The sequence below is a fragment of the Trichechus manatus genome, unplaced genomic scaffold (genome assembly GCF_000243295.1).
Source record: "Trichechus manatus latirostris isolate Lorelei unplaced genomic scaffold, TriManLat1.0 scaffold00026, whole genome shotgun sequence".
Taxonomy (NCBI): domain Eukaryota; kingdom Metazoa; phylum Chordata; class Mammalia; order Sirenia; family Trichechidae; genus Trichechus; species Trichechus manatus.
The window spans coordinates 10,119,874-10,144,710 of NW_004443962.1; the positions used below are offsets into that span (position 1 = coordinate 10,119,874).

Sequence of the window (24,837 nt, forward strand, 5' to 3'; positions counted from 1 at the left end):
CCTCTCCAGACTCCTGTCAGATCTAAGCCACTCCGGCCTTCCAGCTGCTTGAATGTATCAGGTTCTCTTCCTCTAATAGGCTTCTCCTTCATGGTTCTCTCTCTAGTATATTCGTCCTCCTTCTCACTGTATTTGGCTAACTCATCCCTCAGTTCTCAAGTTAGATGCTGCGTCTCCAGGAAGCTCCACTGACCTCTGAAATCTGGGTTAGGAACTCCTCCTATGAGTGCTCAGGGCAAATGTAGGCCTTCGTCATATCCCCCACGGCACTGTTAAGTTCTGCGAGGGCAGGAACCATATCCACCTCCGTGCCTAGCACAGTGACAGATATGTAGGACCTCTAAAATATTTGTTAAAGTAATAAGTGAATAAATGAACTAATACAAAGTTCATCAAAATCTGGCCCCTTATCCTTCCAGCCTCATTTTCTGCCACTTGCTACCTATACCCAAACACATACATTTATACCATACCAGCCTTTCCAAATTGTGAGCAGTTCCCCAGACATGCTGAGCTCTTCTCATACCTTCCCCACCTTTGCAGTTGCTGTTCTCTCTGTAAGGAAGACCCTAACCCACTTGAATGCTCAGTGAATTCCTAAGAAAGACTTAATTGTGTTCAATGATCACATCTTCAGTGAAGTCTTCCCTGATCCCTCAAGCCCTCCCCAACCCTAGGCAAAGTTAGGCCTTCCAAGCTGTACAATCTCTATTTGTATTATAATTGTCTCATCATTCATCTATCATCTCCCAGTGCTAAGCACAGTACCTGGCATACAGTATATACTTATACAAAGTTTTCTGAATGCAGAAGGAAATAATAAACAGGCACATGGGGAGAGAGGCTGTATTTAAGGAGATCTGTAGGAGACTGTGGGTTCTGAGTGGTGCAAACAGTTTGTGCTCAACTACAAACCCAACGGTTGGCAGCTCAAACCCACCCAGTGGCACCCCAGAAGAAAGGCCTGGCAATGTGCTTCCCTAAAGATTACAGCCAAGAAAACCCTACAACACATGGTGTTGCCATGAGTTGGAACTAACTCAATGGCAATGGGTTTGGTTTTTTTTGTAGGAGACTGTAATGTATAAGTGGACTAGGACTTGACTCTAGAAATAAAAAGAGAAAGGATCCGAGAGCATGTTTTGGAAAGGTCAATATCCTCTATTCATAGACTTGACTATACAGGGAGGAGGAACACAGAGAGAAACAAACTGGAGGCCACCTAGGGTAAGGAGGTTAGAGAACACGGACGAGAACCAGGAAATTGCAAGGGAGAAAGTGAGCTTAACGCCTACCAATAGTTGCTTAACAAATGTTTATTGCTAATCCTGATGGTTAGTTTTATATATTGACAAGATATCTAGAGAAGACTCTAAAAATTGTCATACAGCGCTCAGTTGTAAATGGATGAGAAGGAAGAGTATAGTTAAGAAATAACCTTTCATGTAGCAACAATAAATTTTAAACTTAATAACTGCCTAGAAAGGGTGCAAGTTTTAAATTGGTATCTCCACATTCTGTGACAAGCAAAGCCTACTACGTGTATCTGTATAGATTAGTCTTCTTACATATTTATATGAAGTGACCTGGCATGCAAAAAGTAGCGTGAAGACTGGGATAAAAGACAAAGCATAACAGGAAGAAAACACTTTAAAATACCTGCATATAACACAGTCTCTATGCGATCTTCAATGTGGGCCCTACTGCTCTCGGCAGCAAGAAGAGGTGAGGTCCCGTTCGGAGCTGGAACAACAAGTGGACCAACTAAAAACGCACACGCGCCACCAAGATAACTGAGCATTGATGCGATTGCTGTGGCAGTGGCCCGTTCATCTGCAGAAAACCATGTCGTGGAGAGGAACGGAGCTGCATTCATTACCGTTGGACCTGCCAGTCCGTTTAACATCTGTCCTGTATGGATTAGTCTGGAATTAAAAAAATAAAAAAGGCTGTGAGGTGGCCAAGGCACGCATTTGCTGAGACAGAAAGAAGTTAGCCAAATAGCAGTTTAACTATGGCAGTGAGTATACACGTCCCTAAACAACATGATACACCTGAAAGGTCAAGTATGTTGACACTGTATAAGGGAGATCAAATATAATAATAGTCAGCAATTATTAATTTCACAAATATCTACTGAAGCCTTGGATTTGTTCCACATACCAAACTAAGTACTTCCTGCAACGCCATTTCATTTAATTCTTATAATAATATTATGTGGTAGCTATTATTATCCCCACTGATTATAATGTGAAAACCTAGGCTCAGAAAAATTAAGAAACTTGCCCACGTGGTAATTAATGGGCAAAGCTGAGATCTGACCCTAGTCCGACTCCAAACCCCATATTCCTTCTAAGTGCCTGCTCATAAACAGATGTCATAAGTGCCACCAGCCCTACAAATAATCATCTGAGCGCCAACATTTCATGCCTATTTTGTGTCAGGTATTAGAAATAAAAAAATAGAAAATAGTCTTTTCAATATCTTCTAATAGAAAAGTGGAAATCCTGGTGGCCTAGTGGTTAAGAGCTATGGCTGCTAACCAAAAGGTTGGCAGTTTGAATCCACCAGGCACCCCTTGGAGACCCTATGGGGCAGTTCTGCTCTGTCCTATAGGGTTGCTATGAGTCCGAATCAACTTGACGGCAATGGGCTTTTAATAGAAAAGCAGTTGGTTGAGGGATCAGAGGACCTGGGCTCTGGCCCAGCTCTGCAACTAACCAGTTGAATAGCCCTGGGCAATATATACCTTCACCTGTAAAATAAGGAGATTAGTCTAACTTTAATATACATTTATTGAACATTTGTTAGGTTAAGGTATTGTAATCTTAGGATTGGAATCCCTCGGTGGTACAAATGGTTAATGTAAACAGCTGTTAACCAAAAGGTTGGAGGTTCAAGTCCACCAGAGGTGCCTTGGAATAAAGTCCTGGTGATCTACTTCCAAAAACTCAGCCATGAAAACCCGATGGAGCCCAGTAGTACTCTGATACACACGGGGTCCCCATGAGTCGGAATTAACTTGACAGCAAGTGGTTTCTGGTTTAGTCATAGGATTGCTAGGTTCCTTCCAGTTCTAATACTCTGATTCTGACTTTAGTTGTAAGGATTAGTGGAAAGTACTCTCTTGCTTCTGTTCCGTTTCTTCTCTTGCTCATCTTTTCTCAATATTCTACTCAGCTCTCTATCCTGTTCCGTGCTGACCAAATTCCTTTTCCTCTTTGCACACATTCCCATTCAAGAGAAGCCTTGAAGGAGAAAAGAAGTCAGAAGTCCAAAAGTGTAGGCAAGGGAGGCAAGTCAACCTGCTGTGCCTTGGAGGCAGAGGGAAGGGAAGGGGCAGTATATGCGACAGTACTAACTACTGTTTTTGTCGGGCTTATTTTACTTTTCAAGCACCACATGGGTGTCAAAACCCTCTTTTTTAACCGTTCCACCTTAAGCCACTTAGAAAAAGTTTTCTGAGTACAGAAGGAAATAATAAACAGGCATATTGGGGGAGGTAGAGCCCTAATGTGGAGCCCTGGTGGAGCAGTGGTTAAGAGCTCAGCTGCTAACCAAATGGTTGGCAGTTCATATCCACCAGCTGCTCCCTGGAAACCCTATGGGGTAGTTCTACTCTATCCTATAGGGTCGCTATGAGTCGGAATCCACTCGATGGTAATGGATTTGGTTTGGTGTTTTTTTAGAGCCCTAATGTAGAAGCATAAGCGAGTGAGAAATGAAATATGTGAATTAGGTCTGCCCATATCTTCATATAATGTTGGAGAAATTATTTGAAGGCAAAATAGCCCCAAGTGTTATTAATATTACTAAATAAGAACACTGAATTTTTTTTTTAATCTTCTTGTGGGAAGCGAACTATTTTCTAGATGCCAGAAACAATTTAAACTATTTATGAATCCAAATACCTCCTCTGAAACCCAGTGGATCCCAAGCTGTCACAGACCAATGTCATCACAGAAATATTCTTGAAACAATGTCATTAAATGGTTTGAATTATGACTTGTGATGGCATAACAATCAGGCAGTGCATGGCGGCTCCTAAAGGTAACTGCTTTGATATTTAATATCTTTAATGATGTGTTCCTGAAAGAGTCATCTCATCCAGAAAGAGGACTGGAATGAGTACATTTTATTATGCCGAAAAATGTTAAAGGCAGAAGGAGAACATGGAAGAAATAATCTGTAAAAACAAACAAACAAACAAAAAGTGGTAAAGCAGCATGAATCTTGAGAGTTAAGGTATAAAACTCAAATTATCGCTCAGGCTTAACTCTTTGTTACCTCTCAGTGGAGCCATAAAAAGACTGTTTTCCAATCAGGAAACAGGAGTCTTAGAAAATATGAAGGCGCCCTGGTGGCATGGTGGTTAAAGTGCTCGCCTGCTAACCAAAAGGCCAGTGGTTTGAACCTGCTGCTCCTCAGAGGAAAGATGCAGCCGTCTGCTTCCATAAAGATTACAGCCTTGGAAACCCTATGCGGCAGTTCTACTCTGTCGTATAGAGAACGTGCGAGCTTGGAGGATTGTAGGATCTTCCGTTGTTGTTACTGTTAGGTGCTGTTGAGTCAGTTCTGATTTATAGGGATTCCATGGATAACAGAACGAAACATTGCCTGGTCTTGTGCCATCCTCACAATCATTGCTATGTTTGAGCCCATTGTTGCAGCTACTGTGTCAGTCCATCTCATTGAGGGTCTTCGTCATTTTCACTGACCCTCTACTTTACTAAGCATGATGTCCTTCTCCAGGGACTGATCCCTCCTGACAACATGTTCCAGGCACGTAAGATGAAGTCTTGCCATCCTTACTTCTAAGGAGCATTCTGGCTGTTACCTCTTCCAAAACAGATTTGTTCGTTCTTCTGGCAGTCCATGGTATATTCAATATTCTTTGCCAATACCATAATTCAAAAACAGCAATTCTTCTTCGGTCTTTCTTATTCATTGTCCAGCTTTTGCATGCATATGAGGCATTGAAAATACCGTGGCTTGAGTCAGGTGCACCTTAGTCCTCAAGGTGACATCTTTGCTTTTTAATGCTATAAAGAGGTCTTTTGCAGCAGATTTGCCCAATGCAATACACTGTTTGATTTCTTGACTGCCGCTTCCATGGGCGTTGATTATGGATTCAAGTAAAATGAAATCCTTGACGACTTCAATCGCTGTCGGTTTGTCAAGATGCTGCTCGTTGGTCCAGTTGTGAGGATTTTTGTTTTCTTTATGTTGAGGTGCAATCCATACTGAAGGCTGTAGTCTTTGATCTTCATCAGCAAGTTACTTCAAGTCCTCTTTACTTTCAGCAAGCAAGGTTTTTTCATGGGCGTATCACAGGCTGTTAATGAGTTTTCCTCCATTCCTGATGCCACATTCTTCTTCATATAGTCCAGTTTCTTGGATTATTTGCTCACATACAGATTGAATAAGTATGGTGCACGGATACAACCCTGACGCACACCTTTCCTGATTTTAAACCAAGCAGTACTCTTGTGTTCTTTTTTTCAATTTAATTTTTATTTATTTAAAATTTTTTTTCATTGTGCTTTTAGGTGAATATTTACAGAACAAATTGGTTTTCCACGCGATAGTTTGTATGTAAAGTGTTCCATGACATTGGTTTCATTCCCTACAATGTGTCAACATTTTCCCCATTTCTGCCCTGGTCCCCGTTTCCTTTCATCTGGATTTTCTACCCCTTTCTTCCTTCTTATCTTTGCTTTTGGGCAAATGTTGTCCTTTTGATCTCGTATGATTGTTCTAAGGAATACGTTCCTTTAGGGTGTTATTGTTTATTTTATGGGCCTGTATACTGTTTGGCTGAAAGGTGGTCTCTGGGAATGGCTTCAGTTCCAGGTCAGAAAGATGTCTTAGGGTCATAGTCTCGGGGGTTTCTCCAGTCTCTGTCAGACCAGTAAGTCCGGTATTTTTTGTTAATTTGATTTTTTGTTCTACATTTTTCTCCTGCTCTGTCCAGGACCCTCTGTTGTGATTCCAGTCAGAGCGTTGGAAGTGGGAACTGGCACATCTAGCTCTTCTAGTTTTGGGGTGGTATAGGCTGTGGTCCATGTAGTCCATGTGTCCTTTGGATAATTGCTCCCTTGAGTCTTTGGTTTTCTTCACTCTCCTTTGCTCCAGACAGGAAGAGACCAATAGTTGTATCTTAAATGGCCGCTCGCAAGCTTTTAAGACCCCAGGTGCTACCTGCCAAAGTAGGATGCAGAACATTGTCTTTATGAACTATGTTATGCTAATTGATGTACATGTCCCTCAAGTCTATGGTCCTTTGCCTTCAAGCCTAGGAACTTCATCCCACAAGGTGTTTGGTTACGTCTAAGAGGTTTCCCTGACTGTGCCCCTTGTGTGCTCTATTGTCTATACTAATATACATGCAGCATCTACAATTATGTATGTAGAAATATCTACAACCAAACTTGTATCTGCAGGTGAGTGTGCTCCCTTACACCTTCCCACACTTCTTTAGCATACCTATGTACCTATGTATCCATTCATAAATTATTGTTTGTCACTGAGATCCAAAACAGCTATAGTCTGAGGGACATTTTTGATGGGCTCTTAGTCTAAAGGTCACTAAACTTAGGGGTCCAATCTAGAACACACGATTCACCAGAGAGAAAAATCATCTCAGGAATTCAAACAATCAGGTTTGGTGTTTAAATATTATTCAATATTGAAGTGCTTCTTGCATTAAAAGTCACACATACACACACACATACACACCTCTCAACAAATGAGCTTAGTGGGAGAACTGGGGCCTATGGGATCTTGGGACTACTGTCTGAATTCATGAGAAGCCTGGCAGGGAAACCCATTCCCATTCTTCCCGGTATCTTTTAGAACTTAGGCCTGCTCCTTCTCCACTTGCATTCCAGAGTACCTCAGGGCTTGGCAGTTATCAATATTACAACTGGTCATGAGCACTGCTGTTGTAGTGCACATCATGGGCAGTAATAATCTAATAATAATAATAATTACTATTATTATTATGTAACACTGATCTGTAATACCCAGATTTTCATGTTTGCCTGACATTATTTTCTATCATCTATTATCAGCTTATCTCAATTTATGAAATCAATTTGCCTATACAAATATATTTAAGTATAAAAATCAGTTTTACATATAGAAACGAATTTTCCCATTTAACTGTAACACCAAATTAAAGGTATGTTTTTCTTGAAAAATCCTGGCCTCCAAATATAAAAGAAAAGAAGGATGGAGAAAAGAAGAAGGGTTGTTCTGCTGTCAATGAAGTGGTGCCCTGAGAGGGCACCATCAACATTCACAAGTGCATTCATGGAGTGGGCTTTAAGAAGCGTACCCCTCGAGCACTCAAGGAGATAGGAACACCGGATGTGCACAGTGACACCAGGCTCAACAAAGCTGTCTGGGCCAAAGGAATAAGGAATGTCCCATACTGTATCCATGTATGGTTGTCCAGAAAATGTAATGAGCATGAAAATTCACCAAACAAGCTCTACACATTGGTTACTGATGTACCTGTCACCACTTTCAAACACCTACAGTCAATGAGGATGAAAACATCTGGTTCTCAAGTAAAGATGTAAAACTGCAAAAAAAAAAAAAAAAAAAAAAAAGACGTGGAAGGTGTTAAAAGCAACACCAACTTGACATTAGTGTCTCAAGCACAGTGGCCTTAGGGGTGGAAGGGATGGACAGAATAGTGTGAGGAGGTAGTTTTTTATGGGAGACAGGCAGAAGTTAATAGTGAAAGTAGATAGTTTTTTAGGGGGACAGGCAGAAGTTAATAGTGTGAGAAGGTAGTTCATGGAAGAGACAGGAAGAAGTTAATAGCATGAAGAGGTTATTTTTGGGGGGAGGGAGACAGGCAGAAGTTAGTAGTGTGAGATGGTAGTTTAATCTCCTCTTCAATAAACTCTGTAGCAGAAAGGGAGCTCTCCAGAGGTCTGCTAGTTAATTCATGTGAACTAGCTAGCTCTTATTTCCTTATCTGAAAATTCATGCCTGGCGAAGGTCGGGGTATATTCAGAGGTCGGGGATTGCACGTCTCCTGCACTTTTGTAGATGAAAATGAGAGAGAGCTGTTGAGTTCCTGTCATTCACTCTTTAACTCCCTCTCTTTTTCATTTTCCTGTTTCAACTCCCTTTTCTTCCCTTCTCCCTAGGGTCTTTTTTCTTTTTCCTCTTACCTAGCTTCTGCCTACCTCTGGGGCCTGGTTCATCCCATCTAGGTGGAAAAATGGATGAGAGATAGGAGAATTTCCCTAGTAGGCTGAAAGGAAGTCTAGTTTAAAGATACAAGAGCTTCTCCAGCATCTGGGATGTTTCTCTAGTAGAACTGGGATGGTAGAGAAGACCGAGTACTGCCCACTAGTGTAAGGACTGCTGAGCTTGCTCGCCTGCTACAGGCTTAGGGGAGGGCTGCCAAGTCCTGCTGGTGCCCTGTGCACCTCCTGGCCCTCAATTAGTGTCCCTGCTGGCAGAGAGCATGAGGCTTGCAGTGGAACATGGTACGTCATTTGTGCACAGCTGCATTCGTTTTCATGTTACTCAATGTCCTACAGCCTTTCAAACAAATGTCAGCAGCTAAAGTTCAAGCTGAAGATCTATAGTTCATGTTTTCTAATATACTTGACATTTTAGCTTGCATTTACTGATATTCTGATATCCTAACCTTTTGCTTTTTGACATCCTGGAACAAATACCTATGATTTCTATATTATTTTTACTTAAGATAATGTGACATTTTAGAATTAGAATTTTTATAGCTAAAAGGGACTTCAGACCTCATCTAGATAACCATCCCTTTCATTTTATAGATATAAGAATTGAGTTCCAGATACGTTAATAACATATTTAAAATCAAATTGATAATTTTATAACTTTGCTTTCTCCAGAAAAGTACTGGGGGGAGCTCCAAAGTCATGTAACTTAGCCAATGGCTGAGACAGGACTAGAAATCAAAATTAGAACTGATTTCATCAGTCTACAAATCTCTACTCTTCTACATGGTGTCATGGTGAAGATTCTCTATTTAAAAAAAAATAGTAGTAATAATAAAAAATCATTGCTTATTAAGATACTCTAAGGTTCTCAGATCCAAAGGCATATTTTTATTCTGTGTGTAGTCCTACTTCATAAATTTCTAGTTTAATATAATTAGCACTGTTGGTAACATTAGAATGTAGGCCTTTTAGAAACTTAGCAAATATTCCTCAGTGTAAGTCCACAATTCTTAACTTAAATCCTATGTATTTTTAATGTGAAATAATTTAGGATCCATAAAAATACTTATCTCTAAGACTCAATTTGCCAGCGGTTCACAAACTTTCTCTCAATTCCTAATGATCCCACATCAGAAGAAACTCACTTGTTACAGGATTTTTTGGGTGTTGAAAATGGCAAAAGTGCTAGAGATGGTTGTCCTTTATTTAGCCCAAGAAAAGGCAGAGCAATAAAAATAAAAGACAGACCCAATAAAAAGGTTCAGATGTTATGAATTAATTACAGGAAAAAGGAAGTTAGGAAAGGAGAAACAAAGAGAGGATGGTGGGAAGGGAAGAAGACTTTGTTATCATAACCTCAGTTTACTTTTATAAAACTTTATTTCACTTTTGTATCATTTAATAATTTTGGCCAGTGATGATTCAATTAAAAAAATATCTATTGCATATCTACTATGGCATGGGCAAGGCATCTGCCCCTAGACGCTAAAGGGATGATAAAGATGAGTATTACAGTCTTGGCCCTAAAGAAGCTTACAGTAATACTTCTCAGGTCCAAGTTATAGAAAGTACATAAAAACCACAGTGGAAAGAATACTGGATTAGATATCAGAAGACTCAGCTTCCAGTCTTAGCTATATTTATTAATCTTTGGTAAATCACTTATTCTCTGTCTCAATTTCTATAACAATACTTTATCTGCTCTCATAGGATTTTTACTAGGGTCAAATACAATGATCTGTCTGTAAGGCAGAGGGGAAAAATGGACTTAGTTGTGGTCTTTGAGATGTCTACCTCCCCCCATTCTGTCTCATAACTATTTTGTCTTGTCTCATAACTTAATTTATCCTCTTAGTAAGGTGCCCTAGTGGCACAATGGTTAAGTGCTCTGCTGCTAATCAAAAGGTCGGTGGTTCGAACCCACCAGTTGCTCTGTGGGAGAAAGACCCGGCGATCTGTTCTTGTAAAGATTACAGTCTAGGAAACCCTGTAAGGCAGTTCTACTCTGTTATATAGGGTCAGTATGAGTTGGAATTGACTCAGTGACAACAACAACTAACAGTTTAGAAGTAATATATATATGCATAATAGGAAATTTTGAAAAAAAATGCATAAAGAAGAAAAAAACATACAAAAATTCACTACCTCAATTCAGACAACCACCACTAATATTTTGATTTTTTTCAGTCTTCTTTTTTTTTAAAGTGCATCTCTCTCTCAACCAATACATAAGCATAGGTAATCCCAGGTATCATATTGACTATACAATTTTACACACTAAATCTTTTTAACTTTACAGCCTATCATGAGCATTTTCTCATTTCATTAAAGACTCTTTATAATAGTCATTAATGGCTTCCTGATATTCTATTATATAGATGTAAAAATTCATTTAACTATTTCCCTAATGTTAGATATTTAAGTTGTTTCCAAGAACTTATTTGCTAATATTAATGTCTTCGTCATCTAGTACTGCTATAACAGAAATACCACAAGTGGATGGTTTGAATAAAGAGAAGTTTATTTCCTCACAGTCAAAGTAGGCTAAAAGTCCAATTTCAGGGTGTCAGCTCCAGGGGAAGGCTTTTCCTCTCTGTCAGCCTTCTCTCTGGTGTTCCCCCAGACTAGGAGCTTCTCTGCGCAGGGACCCCGGTCCAAAGGACGTGCTCTGCTCCCGGCACTGCTTTCTTGATGGTATGAGGTCCCCTGTCTCACTGCTCACTTCTGTCTTTTATATCTCAAGAGATTGCCTCAGGACACAATCCAGTCTTGTAGACCAGGTCCTGCCTTACTAACACAACTGCCACCCATCCTCCCTCATTAACATCATAGAGGCAGGTTTACAACATACAGGAAAATCATACAGTACCAGGAATCATGGCCTAGCCAAACTGATACACACATTTTTGGGGGGACGCAATTCAAACCATGACAATTAATAAGATGTTATGACAATCCTTAATGTAAATATTTGCTGTTTTCCAAATTATTTCTTTAGGGTCAATGAGTCAAAGAGTATGAAATTTTAGGCCTTATGAAACATATTCACAAATTTGTTTTTCAGCAGGGTTTGTAGTTACATTCCCAGCAGCAGGCTTGTCAGTGCCTGCTTCACCAACATTGAGTATTACTACTACAGACACACACGCACACACGCACGCACACACAACTTGGTGTATTAGTTTTCTGTTGCTGCTGTAACAAATTACTACAAACTTAGAGGCTTAAAACAACACAGATTTATTACCTTATAGTTCTATGGGTCAAAAATCCAACAAGGGTCTCACTGAACTAAAATCGAGGCACTGGCAAGGCTATGTTCCTTTCTGGAGGCTCTAGAGGTGAACACTTCCTTGCCTTTTCCAGTCTCTAGAGGTCACCCATATTCCTTGGCTCATGGCCTCCTCTCTCCATATACAAAGCCGGCAATGGTGGGTCAAGTTCTTCTCATATCACACCTTTTTGACTTCCTCTTCTACCTCTCTTTTAAGGACCCTTGTGATTACATTGGGCCCACCTGATAACCCAGAATAATCTCCCTATTTTAAGGTCAGCTGATTAGCAACCTTAATTCCATCTCCAACCTTGGTTCCCTCTTGCCATGTAACATGATATATGCACAGGTTCCCGAGATTAGAACATGGACATCTTTGTGGGGGCATTATTCTGCCTACCACTTCTGGTAGAGCCAAAAGGCATCTCTTTGTTTTAATTTGCATTTCTTTTTTGATTACTGGCCTTTTTTTCTATTGCTATATTAGTTTTTTTTATTTTGAATGAGTGCTTTATGTATTTATGTACATTATTTACCTGCTATTACTCTTATTTTGACAAATACTTTTTCCAGTTGATCTATTTTTTAAGCACAACATTTAACAATTTCTAAGTAGTAAGATCTACCAATTTTTCTCTTTATGATTTTCCTTTGTTTTCATGCTTAGAAAAAATGCCTTTCTCATGTAGAGATCAGATCAATATTCCCATATATTGTTTTTCAGTTGAATATTTAACCATTTAGTTCACCTGGCATTCATTTTGATGCATGTTATGAGGTGAGGATCCAAAATGATCTTTTCCCCCCAAATATGTAGCCAATTTAATTGTGGTAGAGACAATTAACTATCCCTCAAGGTCCATTCTCTCTCTTTTCCTTTTAGTTACAGAGCACCCCAAGTTTTTGTTGGGGTAAGCTACAATGTATGCTTCTAAGCCCCCTTTGCAGCTAGGTGTGGTGACCCTGTTACTAAGTTTGGGCCAATGAGATGAGTGTGACGACTTCAAGTTCACATCCATGAAGACAAAGCTGTTCTCCCTGATCTCCCTCTCCCTCTTCCTGATGGATGAAACGTGACTACAGTGCCGATGAACCAGCTTTTGACTATACTATACCAGGGGAGCAACAACATAGAGGGAACTTAGGTCTCCAGATGACCTTGGAGAGCAGAGCTGCCTACCTGCTCTGGCCCACTTGTTAACCCTGGATGGTTAAATAAGAAATAAATCCTACCTTGTTTGAGCCATTGTATTTTTGGGGCCTCCTCATGATAGCAGCTTAACTTGTTCCCCAATAGAAAAATTGGCTCCAGAATTGGGATGTTGCTTTCACAAAGACATAATATATTTGGCTCTGGCTTAATGGTTAGATGCCAAGTTAAACAGACCACTAGGGAGTCACATGTAAACTACTGCTTGTGATAACTGGGACTGGTTGGAAAAAATCAGAATATTACTCTCTGTTTCTGGCCCTTTTATACTTTGAGGATGACACTACGGGACAAATACGAAGTCAGGCAACGGGAACATGATGGTTTGTAAACAGAGATGGAAGGGACAAGAGCTCTGCAAAGCACGCCTCTCTGCCTGAGGTTGCAATCTCAATTTAATGAGAATCCAGGAATTTGGAGCCTTAGGTTGCTTCTGTATCCTAAATGGCAGGAAATAAAATTGTCCTTCAGAGCCAGTCTAGTTGCAAAAATCAGATAAAGGGTGTTATTTTCCTACCCAGCTCTATTTTTTTTCAAACGCCAACAAAGTAGCCACCACTACATTGGAGGAACAGGGATAAACTGACCACAAAAGGCAGTAAAGAAAAAAGATGCAGCAAGTCTAAGAACCATAGCCAGAAGTAAAACTCTGTGTGTGTGGCTACATTCGCATGGACTTACTGGATGTAAACAGACCAGAAGCCTACTAAATATCTGATGGAATTGTATTGCTAACGACACTACAAGACAGTTGTAAAAAAGTTTGTGATTGTTTGATCCCTAAAGCAATCCTCAGGTCCCCAAATTGGCACCAGGCAGGAAGTGAAATGCACAAGGTGTGAAGCCCTAGAAGAAGGGCATGTGCTCGCTGATTCACTGCAGGTGCGGCCACTGAGAATAATGGACAAAAAAAGAGGCTCCCAGAGGACAAAGCCAAAAGTCACAGAGAACAATCAAAGGAGTTATTCCTAGAGAGCCACAAAGACCTGACAGAATCCAGAAATTCTGGATTTTGAGTTGGATGCAATAATTGGACAGGACTGTGGGTTTTCTCTTCCTTGGAAAAGATGCATGTTCTCTGCATGAGGAGAGGGGAGTGCCTGGATACACAGAGTCACACACTACTATCCTCCAGTATCTATTCCCCCTTCCTTTAGTTATATCATCCTTGCATTTTAACTGGATACATGGCTGCTGAACTACAGTTCCCAATCTCTCTTGCAGCTAGGTGTGGCCAGGTGATTAAGTCAGTACTGATGGGATGTGAGTGGAAATGATACATACAACCTCTGAAACGTCATCTTAAAGGTATACTCACTTGCTTAGAACATCCTCCTTCCTTTTCCTATGGAACAGGATGGGAACATGATAATAAGCCAGCTTCAATCACGTGGTCAAGGATATCACCCTAAGGGATGATGGAGCAACAACAGAGAAGGAACTTGGGTCCCCTGGAGGACCTTGTGGAACAGAGCTAATGCTAGTAAGGAGTGCTGATGGTGCAATGGTTAAGCGCTCAGCTGGTAACTGAAAGGTGCTAACTGAAAGATCAGTGGTTCACACCCACCAGCTGCTCTGCAGGAGAAAAGATCTGCTCCCATAAAGATTACAGCCTATGAAACCCTATGAGGAAGTTCTACTCTGTCCTATAGAGTCACTATGAGCTGGAATTGACTGGATGGCACACAACAAAAACAGTTTAAAAGTAATATTTACGCATAGCAGGAAATTTTGAAAAGGAATGCATGAAGAAGAGAAAAACATCTATAAATTCACTGCCTTGAACAGCCCTCCATCTTTTGGACGGTTTCCTGAGAGAAAAATCAACTTCTATCTGATGGAGACTCTGTATTTTTGGTCTTTTTGTCACAGAGCTTAGCCTGTACACTACTAATACATAGGCAGTCAATAAATGTTGACTGTTCAATTATGGATTCAAATAATGACATCTGGGAACCAACACTTGTAAAATAAGCCGTGTATGTTCATTTTTCCTTTCAATTTTTGAAAGCAATTATGTATTTACATATTACTTACAAACTATCATTTTTGCAACACACATTTTTCTCAGTTGGCCTTTTAATTTTGACGTTTTTATGCTTGGAAAAAAGCAATCTCTTTAGGGAAAAGATTCAATTTCCCTTAAACAGTCTCATTTTAAATATGAAAATCTTCAATTCATCTGGAATATATTTTGATTCATGGTGGAAAGGAAGGATTCAAACATTTTTTTCCAAACAGATAATCAATTTGCCCAAACACTCATTAGAAACCCATTTAATAAAATAGGGTTTATCTAATAATCCTACTGGTTTATGATGAGTTTTTTTATATGTTAAATTATCATCAACATCTGCTTCAGATCTATTTTGTTCTTATAATCATTTTATTGTAGATAAAATAATATTTTAATTGTTCCTTTTGGTAGTAAGAGAAAAGAAATGTAATGCAAATCCTTATTCAGAATAAAAGAATGGATAGGCATTTGCAGTAAATAGGCTTTGAATATATTCTTCATAACTTTCAATTCAGTCTACTCTGCAGATCCTATATACGGTCATGATTGTGATTACATACAGTAGAGAGGGGGACTATGATCAGGGAGGGGCACACACGGGCTTCTAACAGGGAGTACTAACCTGGGTGATGGGTACATGGCTGTTTATGATTATTTCACTAAACTGGATATATATGTTTTATGTACTTTTCTATATGTATATTTAACAACAACAACAAAAGTAAATAAAAATTCATATACAACACTGTGGGTCCTTGAAAGAAATGATTCAGAATAACTATATCCAGAAAACAACCAAAGGAAAAATAAAAGTATTTTCCAAACATTATCATTGTACGTACTTTTCTACCCCTCTCCCTTTTTCCTGTTAAATGCTTTTCATGTGGAGATACTTTCTCCTACTTTCTTATCTGAAACCCATGTGACCACTACCCAGCAATACAGTCATGAAACTCAACCGCTGGAGTTTTAAGAGCCAAACTAGGGCAAATACAATTATTAAATAAAGCTACACCTCAATCTGCTTCAAAATAAAACATTAAATATATGGTCACACTTTAAGATGGGCAGGAACAGTGCAATTTGCTTAATCAATTCCTATTTAAAGTGACGATGCTAAGTACCTAGGACAGTAGTTTTCAAACTTAAATGAGCATAAGATTAAATAAAGGAGCTCATTAAAATTTTAATTATGGGAGTTCACCCCGGAGCCTAGTTCAGCAGAACTGGGGTGGGCACCAGGAATTTGTATTTTTAATAAGCAGGTAGTCTGTGGGCCATATTTTAAATAAAAAACGCTTAGCTAGGGGAATTTAAATCTTGTATATTTTACACAGAAGAGTTTTCGTTCTTAAACGTACCAATTGTTCATTTTTACATAAAAGGTTTATATTTTTACACTGGAGAAGTTTATATATACTTCTTTGCCTTTCCTCTTCTTATTCTCATTACTTAAGCTCTGATGTGGTCATTTAAATTTTAGTTAAGTGTTTTCCATCAAAAGAGGAATATATGCACACTGTGATGGTTAATGGTATGTGGAAAGTGGCAGCACTACAGCCCCTTTCTGGAACCTCCCTGAAGGACAGTGGTAAAGGGAAATTCTCTCAATGGGCAGACTTAGAGCAGTGCACCTGGTTGTTCATTTTGCTTGGAAGGAAAAAAGGCCAGATGTGTGATTGTATACTGATCCATGGGCTGTGGACAATGGTTTGGCTAAATGGTCAGGGACTTGGAAGGAAAATGATTGGAAAATGGTGACAAGGAGGTATGGAGAAGAGGTATGTGGACAGACCTCTCTGAATGGGCCAAAGAAGCAACGATATTTGTGTTTCATAGGAATGTTCACCAAAGGGTGACCTCGGCAGAGGAATTTTAACAATCAAGTGGATAGGATGATGCATTTGGTGGATACCAGTCATCCTCTTTCCCTGGCTACTCCTGTCATTGCCCAATGGGCTCATGACAAAGTGGCCATGGTGGCAGGGAAAGAGGTTATCCCTGGGCTCAACAACAACACGGACTTCCACTCACCAAGGCCAGCTTGGCTACAGCCACTGCCGAGTGCCCAATCTGCCAGCAGCAGAGACCAACACTGAGTCCCCAGCATGGCACTATTCCTCAGGGTGATCAGCCACTAACCTGGTGGCAGGTTGATTACGCTGGACCACTTCTGTCATGGAAACGGCAGTGTTTTGTTCTTACTAAGACAGATATTTACTGTGGAAACAGATATGCCTTCCCTGCACACAATGCTTCTGCCAAAACTACCATCTTTGGACTCACAGAATGCTTCATCTGCCATCATGGTATCCCACACAGCATTGCCTCAGATCAATGAACTCACTTCACAGCAAATGATGTGTGGCAATGGGCCCATGCTCATGGAATTCCCTGTTCTTACTATGTTTCCCATCATCCTGAAGTAGCTAGCTTGACAGAAAAATGGAATGGCCTGCCAAAGACACAATTACGGTGCCAACTAGGTGGCAATACCTCGCAGGGTTGAGGCAGTGTTCTCTAGCAGGCTGTATATGCTCTAAATCAAGGGGTGGAAATGGGAGTAGAACCACCAATTATTACCCCTAGTGACTCACTTGCAAATTTTTGCTTCCTGTCCCCATGAACTTACGCTCTGCAGGTCTAGAAGTCTTAGCTCCAAAGGGAAGAATGCTCCCACCAGGAGTCACAACACTGATTCCACTGAACTGGAAGTTAAGAATGCCACTTGGCCACTTTGGGCTCCTCATGCCTCTGGATCGACAGGCAAAGAAGGGAGTTATTGTATTGGCTGGTGTTATTGATTCTGATTACCAATGGGAAATTGGATTGATATTACATAACGGAGGTAAAGAAGAGTATGTATGGAACTTAGGACATCTCTTAGTACTACCATGTCCTGATTAAGGTCAATGGAAAACTACAGCAAACCAGTTTCGACATGACTACTAATGGCCCAGACCCTTCAGGAACGAAGGTTTGGGTCACCCCACCAGGCAGAGAACCATGACCAGCTAAGCTGCTTGCTGAGGGCAAAGGGAATATGAAATGGGTAGTGGAAGAAGGTAGTTCTAAATACCAGCTAGAAGCACGTGACCAGCTGTAGAAATGAGGACTGTAACTGTTATGAGTATTTCTTCCTTGTTTTGTTATGTCTGTATGTATGCTGATATGTATACATAGTAAGTATTTTTGTTTTCTTCCCTCCCTTACCCCACTACTCATTATAAAATTTAAGATGTAAACGAGGCTAGTGTGTTTTCGGTTGTATGCATGTTAGTTGTATCATGTTAGATGCAAGTATGACTTTATAATTGTCTTTATTTAGAGATTATGTATAGTCTAAGGAGATGTGTACAGGGCCAAGCAGACAAGGGGTGGACTCTAATAGTTAACGTTATGTATCAACTTGGCTAGGTCATGATTCTCCATGGTTTGGCAGACATTTGATCTGTTCACACCAGATCACAAAATCATCCTTCATTTTGTGATCTGATGTGAGCAGTCAATCAGTTGGAAGCGGAGTTTCCTTGGGAGTGTGGCTTGCATCCAGTATATATGGATGTTCTGGCAAAGTTCACTCTCTTTCCAATCCTGCATTTGTCTCATTATCCTCTGACCTCGGGTTCTTGGGACATGAGAAGCCTGCAGCCTGCTGCCTGACCTGCAGATTTTGGGTTCGTCAGCTCCTGCAACTATGTGAATCAGGAGAAGCCTCCAGCCTGACATCTGACCCACAAATTTCGGACTTGTCAGCCTCCACAATTGTGTGAACCATTTCCTTGAAATAAATCTTTCTCTGTATGTTTATATATACTCTTCACTGGTTTTGCTCCTCTACAGAACCCAGCATAAGACACACTTGGTAAGAAAGAAAAAAAAAAAAAAAACTCAAAGTAAGAAAATGTATAAAATAGAAAGTAAATCTTCTCCCCACGCCATACTTCCAGTTCTCAGGCTCCCTTCCCAGAAATAACCAATGGTAATGTGGTTTCTTCCAAAAATTGTCCTTATCAAATACTGACATTGTTTATCTGCTTTTTTCTAAATCCATTCCAGTTCAGTTGCCATCGAGTAGATTCTGACTCATGGTGACCCCAAGTATGTCAGAGTAGAACTGTGCTCCATGGGGTTTTCAATGGCTGGTTTTTTGGAAGTAGATCGCCAGGACTTTCTTCTGAGGTGCCTCTGGGTGGGCTTGAACCGCAGACCTTACAGTTAGCAGTTGAGTGCATTAACTGTTTACACCAATAGAAACATATTAAACACTATGTGCTATTGTTCTACTGAACAATGCATCTTGGAGATATTTCCATATCAGCACTTACAGGATTTTTGCTTCCTTTTCCCAGCTGCATACTATTCAACCACATACTGCACCACAACCAGTCCTCTCCTGAGGGCATCTGGGTTACATCCAGCCTTCTGCTATTACAAGCAATGCTGCATAAACGTGGTTGTTCTTGCAAACTGGTAGAGGTATATACATGGGCTAAGCTTCTAAAAGTGCAAATACTGGGTCAAAGGACATGTGCATTTTGAATCTGATAAATACTGCAAACTGTGCTCCAAATAGGATGCCCCAAACTACTCGCACATCAGCAGTGCCTGATTTTCCCTATACCTCAGGCAACATAGCATATTATTATACTTTTTCTTCTTTGCTAATAAACACAGCCAGCTAATAAACCAAACCCCAAACCCACCGCCATCGAGTCAATTCCAACTTATAGCAAGCTGGGCTTCCAAGGCTGAAAATCTCTACGCAAGCAGACTGCCACATCTTTCTCCCGTGGAGCAGTTGGTAGTTTCGAACTGCTGACCTTTTTCAGTTAGCAGTCGATCACTTTAACCATTGAGCCACCAGGGCTCCTGGAGATAGATAATAGCTGTTTTAATTTTCATTTCTTTAATTTTGATGGAAACTTGAGAATCTTTTCTTAAGTTTCTATCATTTTCATTTAAGTTTCTGAAATTGCTTGCTTATTTCTGTGGCCCATTTTCCTACTGGGTTATTATTATTTTTCTTATTGATCTGAAAGAAATCTTTTAAACTAAGGAAATTACCTGTTTGTCTTATTGTTGCAAATATTTCCCAGTTTTTCATTTATCTTTTGAGTTTGCTTTATGGTATATCTGAACATGCAGATGTTTTAAATTTTTACATAGTCAAATGTTTTATTTTTTTTTTTTTTTTTTTTGATGGTTTCTGGGATTTGTGTCTTAGTTGGAAGGCCTTCCTCACTTTAAGACTATTAAAAACAATCTCATTCTCTTCTAATATTTTTAAGGTTCATTTTTTACATTTAAATCCTTGATCCAGTTGAAATTTACTTAAGTAGTAGTACAGAGATACAGCTTCTTTTTCTTCATTTTTCCCCCCAGATAGCCAAGTAGTTGATCACAAAATCATTTACTCAATAACCTATCTTTTCCCGTTATGGTCATTTTAAATGTAATTTGCCAGCTACAAGGCATTTCAGAATGGAGTATATTTCTGGAAAATCTATGTTTACTAGAACCATAATACTATCTATCTCATACATGTTAGTAAATATTATCTATTATTGACATTAATGAAAATTACTCCGAATGAAAGGCAATATGTCATATGTTATGGGAATCACTGGATACCCCTATGATTAAGGGCAGGTATAATTTACTACTATAAGTACGCCTTTCAGGAGTCTTTAAGTTGTTTACTAGGTGTACAATATTACATTTCACACTACAGAGTAATGCTATCCACTGCTACAGAGAAATGTCATCTATAATTTTTTTGTATGATTTGCTTCTAGATTTTAAAAGATGAAATTTTTTTTAGTTGTATTATTCTAAATTCCTTATTTATCTATGATGTTAATAAGAGAAAGTGACAAAGTCATTTTCTGAATTTTCATTGGCACTGTGCAGATAAAAGAAATATTGACATGAGGCAGAGGCAGAACACCAATAGGGAGGCAGTAAGAAGAGCTTTGATTGAGGAAAGGGCTTGCTAGACAGCTGCTATTCACCTCTTGAGACTTAAGGGAGCTGAGATACAGAACTCAAGGGTTCAGGGGCACCATTCCAGAAGTCTCGGGGTCAGAAGCCTGAAACAGGGGCAAAAAATACTCACTGCTACATCGTTTAATGCTAGTTAAATGCATATTAAAGGTCTCTATCCCTTCCTGCTGAGTGTTCGATGGAGACTGAAGCTTAAAAGTGGCTATCTACTGAATCTGCTAGGAGAAAATACACATTCCAATTGTAACATTTTCATTTTATAGCTGCAGAGTGCAGTTAATAACTGCTAAAAAGAAATACTGTATGAACATAAAATGAAGCCTTATTTCAAAGGGATGATATTCCTATCATTCTTTACAGATGAACAGACAAGGATTGAGAAATTTAATTTCTGCCCTCTTTTAATGAAAGACCCAGTCTCTGAACTCTTCTTTCTTAATGCTCCTACCTTAATTTACATTTCTTTATGTGCTCTATTTCTTTTTCATAACCCCTTCTCCACCAAGACAGAGAGTCAACTCTATCATTCCTAGAAGTTTATACCTGGAAGGGATACAAAACGATATAAAAGAGAAGTAGTAGTATGGATGGCCCAGAACAGAAGAAGAGCAACAAACTATTAAGAGGCATTTTTAAAGAATGCATTGTTGAATTTAAGCTTATATTGAAATCTGTGCTTAAAAAAATGTGGATGTTTGAAATACTGAGACCACCTCAAACATAATGATGAAACTCATCTGTTATAACTTAATTCAGAAAATGGGAAATGATGTCCAGTTTTCCACAGTAACCCATATGAGTTTGCTATCTTCCTTTAAATAAAAAAAAATTACTGTTGTAGTTTAGGTGAAAGTTTACAATGCAAGTTAGTATTTCATCCAAAAATTTATACATACATTGTTATGTGATCCTACTTGCTCTCCCTATACTGTGACAGCACACTTCTCCTTTCCACCCCATTTCCCATGTCCATTCAACCAGCTCCTGACCCTCTCTGCCTTCTCAACTCACCTCGGGACAGAAGCTGCCCATTTAGTCTCATTTATCTACTTGAGCTAAGAGGCACAGTCTTCACGAGTTATCATTTTATGTCCCACAGTCCAGTCCAATCTTTATCTGAAGAGTTGGCCTCGGGAATAGTTTTAGTTTTGGGTTGACAGAGAGTCGGCTGGCCATGCTTTCTGATGTTCCTGCAGTCTCAGTCAGACCATTAAGTCTGGTCTTTTTACGTGAATTCGAGTTCTGCACCCCACCCTTCCCCCGCTCCATCAGGGACTCTCTATTGCATTCCCCGTCAGGGCAGTCATTGGTGGTAGCCGGACACCATCCAGTTCTTCTGGTCTCAGACTGATGAAGTCTCTGGTCTATGCAGCCCTTTCTGTCTCTTGGGCTAATACTTTCCTTGTGTCTTTGGTGTTCTTCATTCTCCTTTATTCCAGGTGGTTGGGACCAAGTGATGTATCTTAGACGCCCACTTGCTGGATTTAAGACCCCGGACACCACTCACCAAAGTAGGATGCCGAACACTTTCTTAACAAACTTCGTTACGCCAATTGACCTAGATGTCCCCTGAAAGCATGGTCTCTAGACCCCTGCACTTGCTACTCTGTCCCCCAAAGTGCTTGGCTGTATTCAGGAAACTTCTTAGCTTTGGTTTAGTCCCGTTGTGCTGACTTCCCCAGTAGTGTATGCTGTCCTTCCCTTCACCTAAGATAATTCTTGTCTACTATCTAGTTAGTAAATAAGCCTCAGCCTCCCTCCCAACCCTCGTAACCATCAAAGAATGTTTTCTTCTGTGTTTAAACCTTTTCTTGAGTTCTTATAATAGTGGTCTTACACAATATTTGTCCTTCTGTGACTGACTAAATTCACTCAGCATAATGACCTCCAGATTCTTCCATGTTATGTTTCACAGCTTCATCATTGTTCTTTATCATTGTGTAGTATTCCACTGTGTGAATATACCATAATTTTTTATCCATTCATCTGTTGATAGACACCAGGTTGTTTCCATCTTTTTGCTATTGTGAACAGTGCTGCAATGAACATGGGTGTGCATATACCCATTCGAGTGATGCGTCTTATTTCTCTAGGATATATTCCAAGGAGCAGGATTGCTGGATCGTATGGTACTTCTATTTCTAGCTTTTTAAGGAAGCGCCAAATCAATTTTCAAAGTGGTTCTACCACTTTACATTCCCAACAGTGCATAAGTGTTCCAGTCTCTCCAAAACCTCTCCAGCATTTATTAGTTTGTGTTTTTTGGATTAATGCTAGCCTTGTTGGGGATGAGATGGTATCTCCCTGTAGTTTTGATTTGCATTTATCTAATGGCTAATGATCATGAACATTTCTTCATGTGTCTGTTAGCTGCCTGAATGTCTTCTTTGGCGAAGTGCCTGTTCATATCCTTTGCCCATTTTTAACTGAGTTATTTGTCTTTTTGTTGTTGAGGTTTTGCAGTATCTTGTAGATTTTAGAGATTAGATGCTGATGGGATTTCTTATAGCCAAAAATATTTCCCCAGTCTGTAGGTTGTCTTTTGACTCTTCTGGTGAACTCTTTCGATGAGAATAAGTGTTTGATTTTTAGTAGCTACCAGTTATCTAGTCTCGTCTGGTGCTTGTGCATTGTTACTTATGGTTCGTATTCTGTTTATGCCATGTATTATGGCTCCTAGAGTTGTCCTTATTTTTTCTTCCATGATCTTTATCGTTTTTGATTTTATATTTAGGTCTTTGATTCATTTTGAGTTAGTTTTTGTACATGGTGTGAGGTATGGGTCTTGTTTCAGTTTTTTGCAGATGGATATCCAGCTATGCCGGCACCATTTGTTAAAGAGACAGTCTTTTACCCAATTAACAGACTTCGGGCCTTTGTCAAATATCATCCGCTCACAGGTGGATGAATTTATGTCTGGATTCTCAATTCTGTTCTATTGATCTATGCATCTGTTGTTGTACCAGTACCAGGCTGTTTTGACTACCATGGCAGTATAACAGGTTCTAAAATCAGGTAGTGTGAGGCCTCCTATTTTGTTCTTCTTGAGTAATGCTTTACTTATCTGGGGCCTCTTCCCTTTCCATATGAAGTTGGTGATTTGTTTCTCCATCTCATAAAAAAATGTCATTGGAATTTGGATCAGGATTGCATTGAATCTGTAGATCCCTTTGGGTAGAACTGACATTTCACAATGTTGAGTCTTCCTATCCATGAGCAAGGTACGTTTTACCACTTATAGAGGTCTCTTTTCGTTTCTTGCAGTAGTATCCTGCAGTTTTCATTGTATAGGTCTTTCACATCTCTGGTTAGATTTACTCCTAAATATTTTATCTTCTTGGGGGCTATTATAAATGGTATTGATTTGGTGATTTCCTCTTCGAAGTTCTCTTTGTTGGTGTAAAGGAAACCAACTGATTTTTGTATGTTTATCTTGTATCCTGAAACTTTGCTGAAATCTTCTATTAGTTCCAGTAGTTTTCTTGTGGAACCTTTGGAGTTTTCTGTGTATAAGATCATATCATCTGCAAAAAGAGATACTTTCACTTCTTCCTTACCAATTTCGATGCCCTTTATTTCTTTTCGTAGCCTAACTGCTCTGGCTAGGACCTCCAGCCCAATGTTGAATAAGAGTGGTGATAAAGGGCAGCCTTGTCTGGTTCTTGTTCTCAAGGAGAATGCTTTCAAAGTCTCTCCATTTAGGATGATGCTGGCTGTTGGCTTTGTATAAATGTCCTTAATTATTCCTATTTTGTTGAGAGTTTTTATTAAGAATGGGTGTTGGACTTTGTCAAATGCCTTTTCTGCATCAATTGATAAGATCATGTGGTTCTTGTCTTTTATTAATGTGATGGATTACACTGATTGTTTTTCTAATGTTGAACCATCCCTGCACACCTGGTATTAATCCCACTTGATCATAGTGAATTACTTTTTTTGGTATGTTCCTGAATTCTATTCGCTAGAATTTTGTTGAGGATTTTTGTGTCAATGATCATGAGGGATATTGGTCTGTAATTTTTTTTTGTGGTGTCTTTACCTGGTTTTGGTATCAGAGTTATGCTAGCTTCACAGAATGAGTTTGGGAGTATTCCATCCTTTTCTA

General features: G+C 39.6%; 1 protein-coding gene and 1 pseudogene across 1 annotated transcript in view; one reads left to right on the top strand and one right to left on the bottom strand.

Annotated features, from left to right (window-relative positions):
• Window positions 1–24,837, bottom strand: part of SLC49A4 (solute carrier family 49 member 4) — a 114,872-nt gene that overhangs the window by 69,706 nt on the left and 20,329 nt on the right. Inside the window, exon 3 of the mRNA XM_004373625.3 lies at window positions 1,660–1,925. Within this exon, the coding sequence (XP_004373682.1) occupies window positions 1,660–1,925 (266 nt within the window). The remainder of the gene's footprint in view (window positions 1–1,659; window positions 1,926–24,837) is intronic.
• LOC111820081 (60S ribosomal protein L31 pseudogene) lies at window positions 6,404–7,586 on the top strand (annotated as a pseudogene).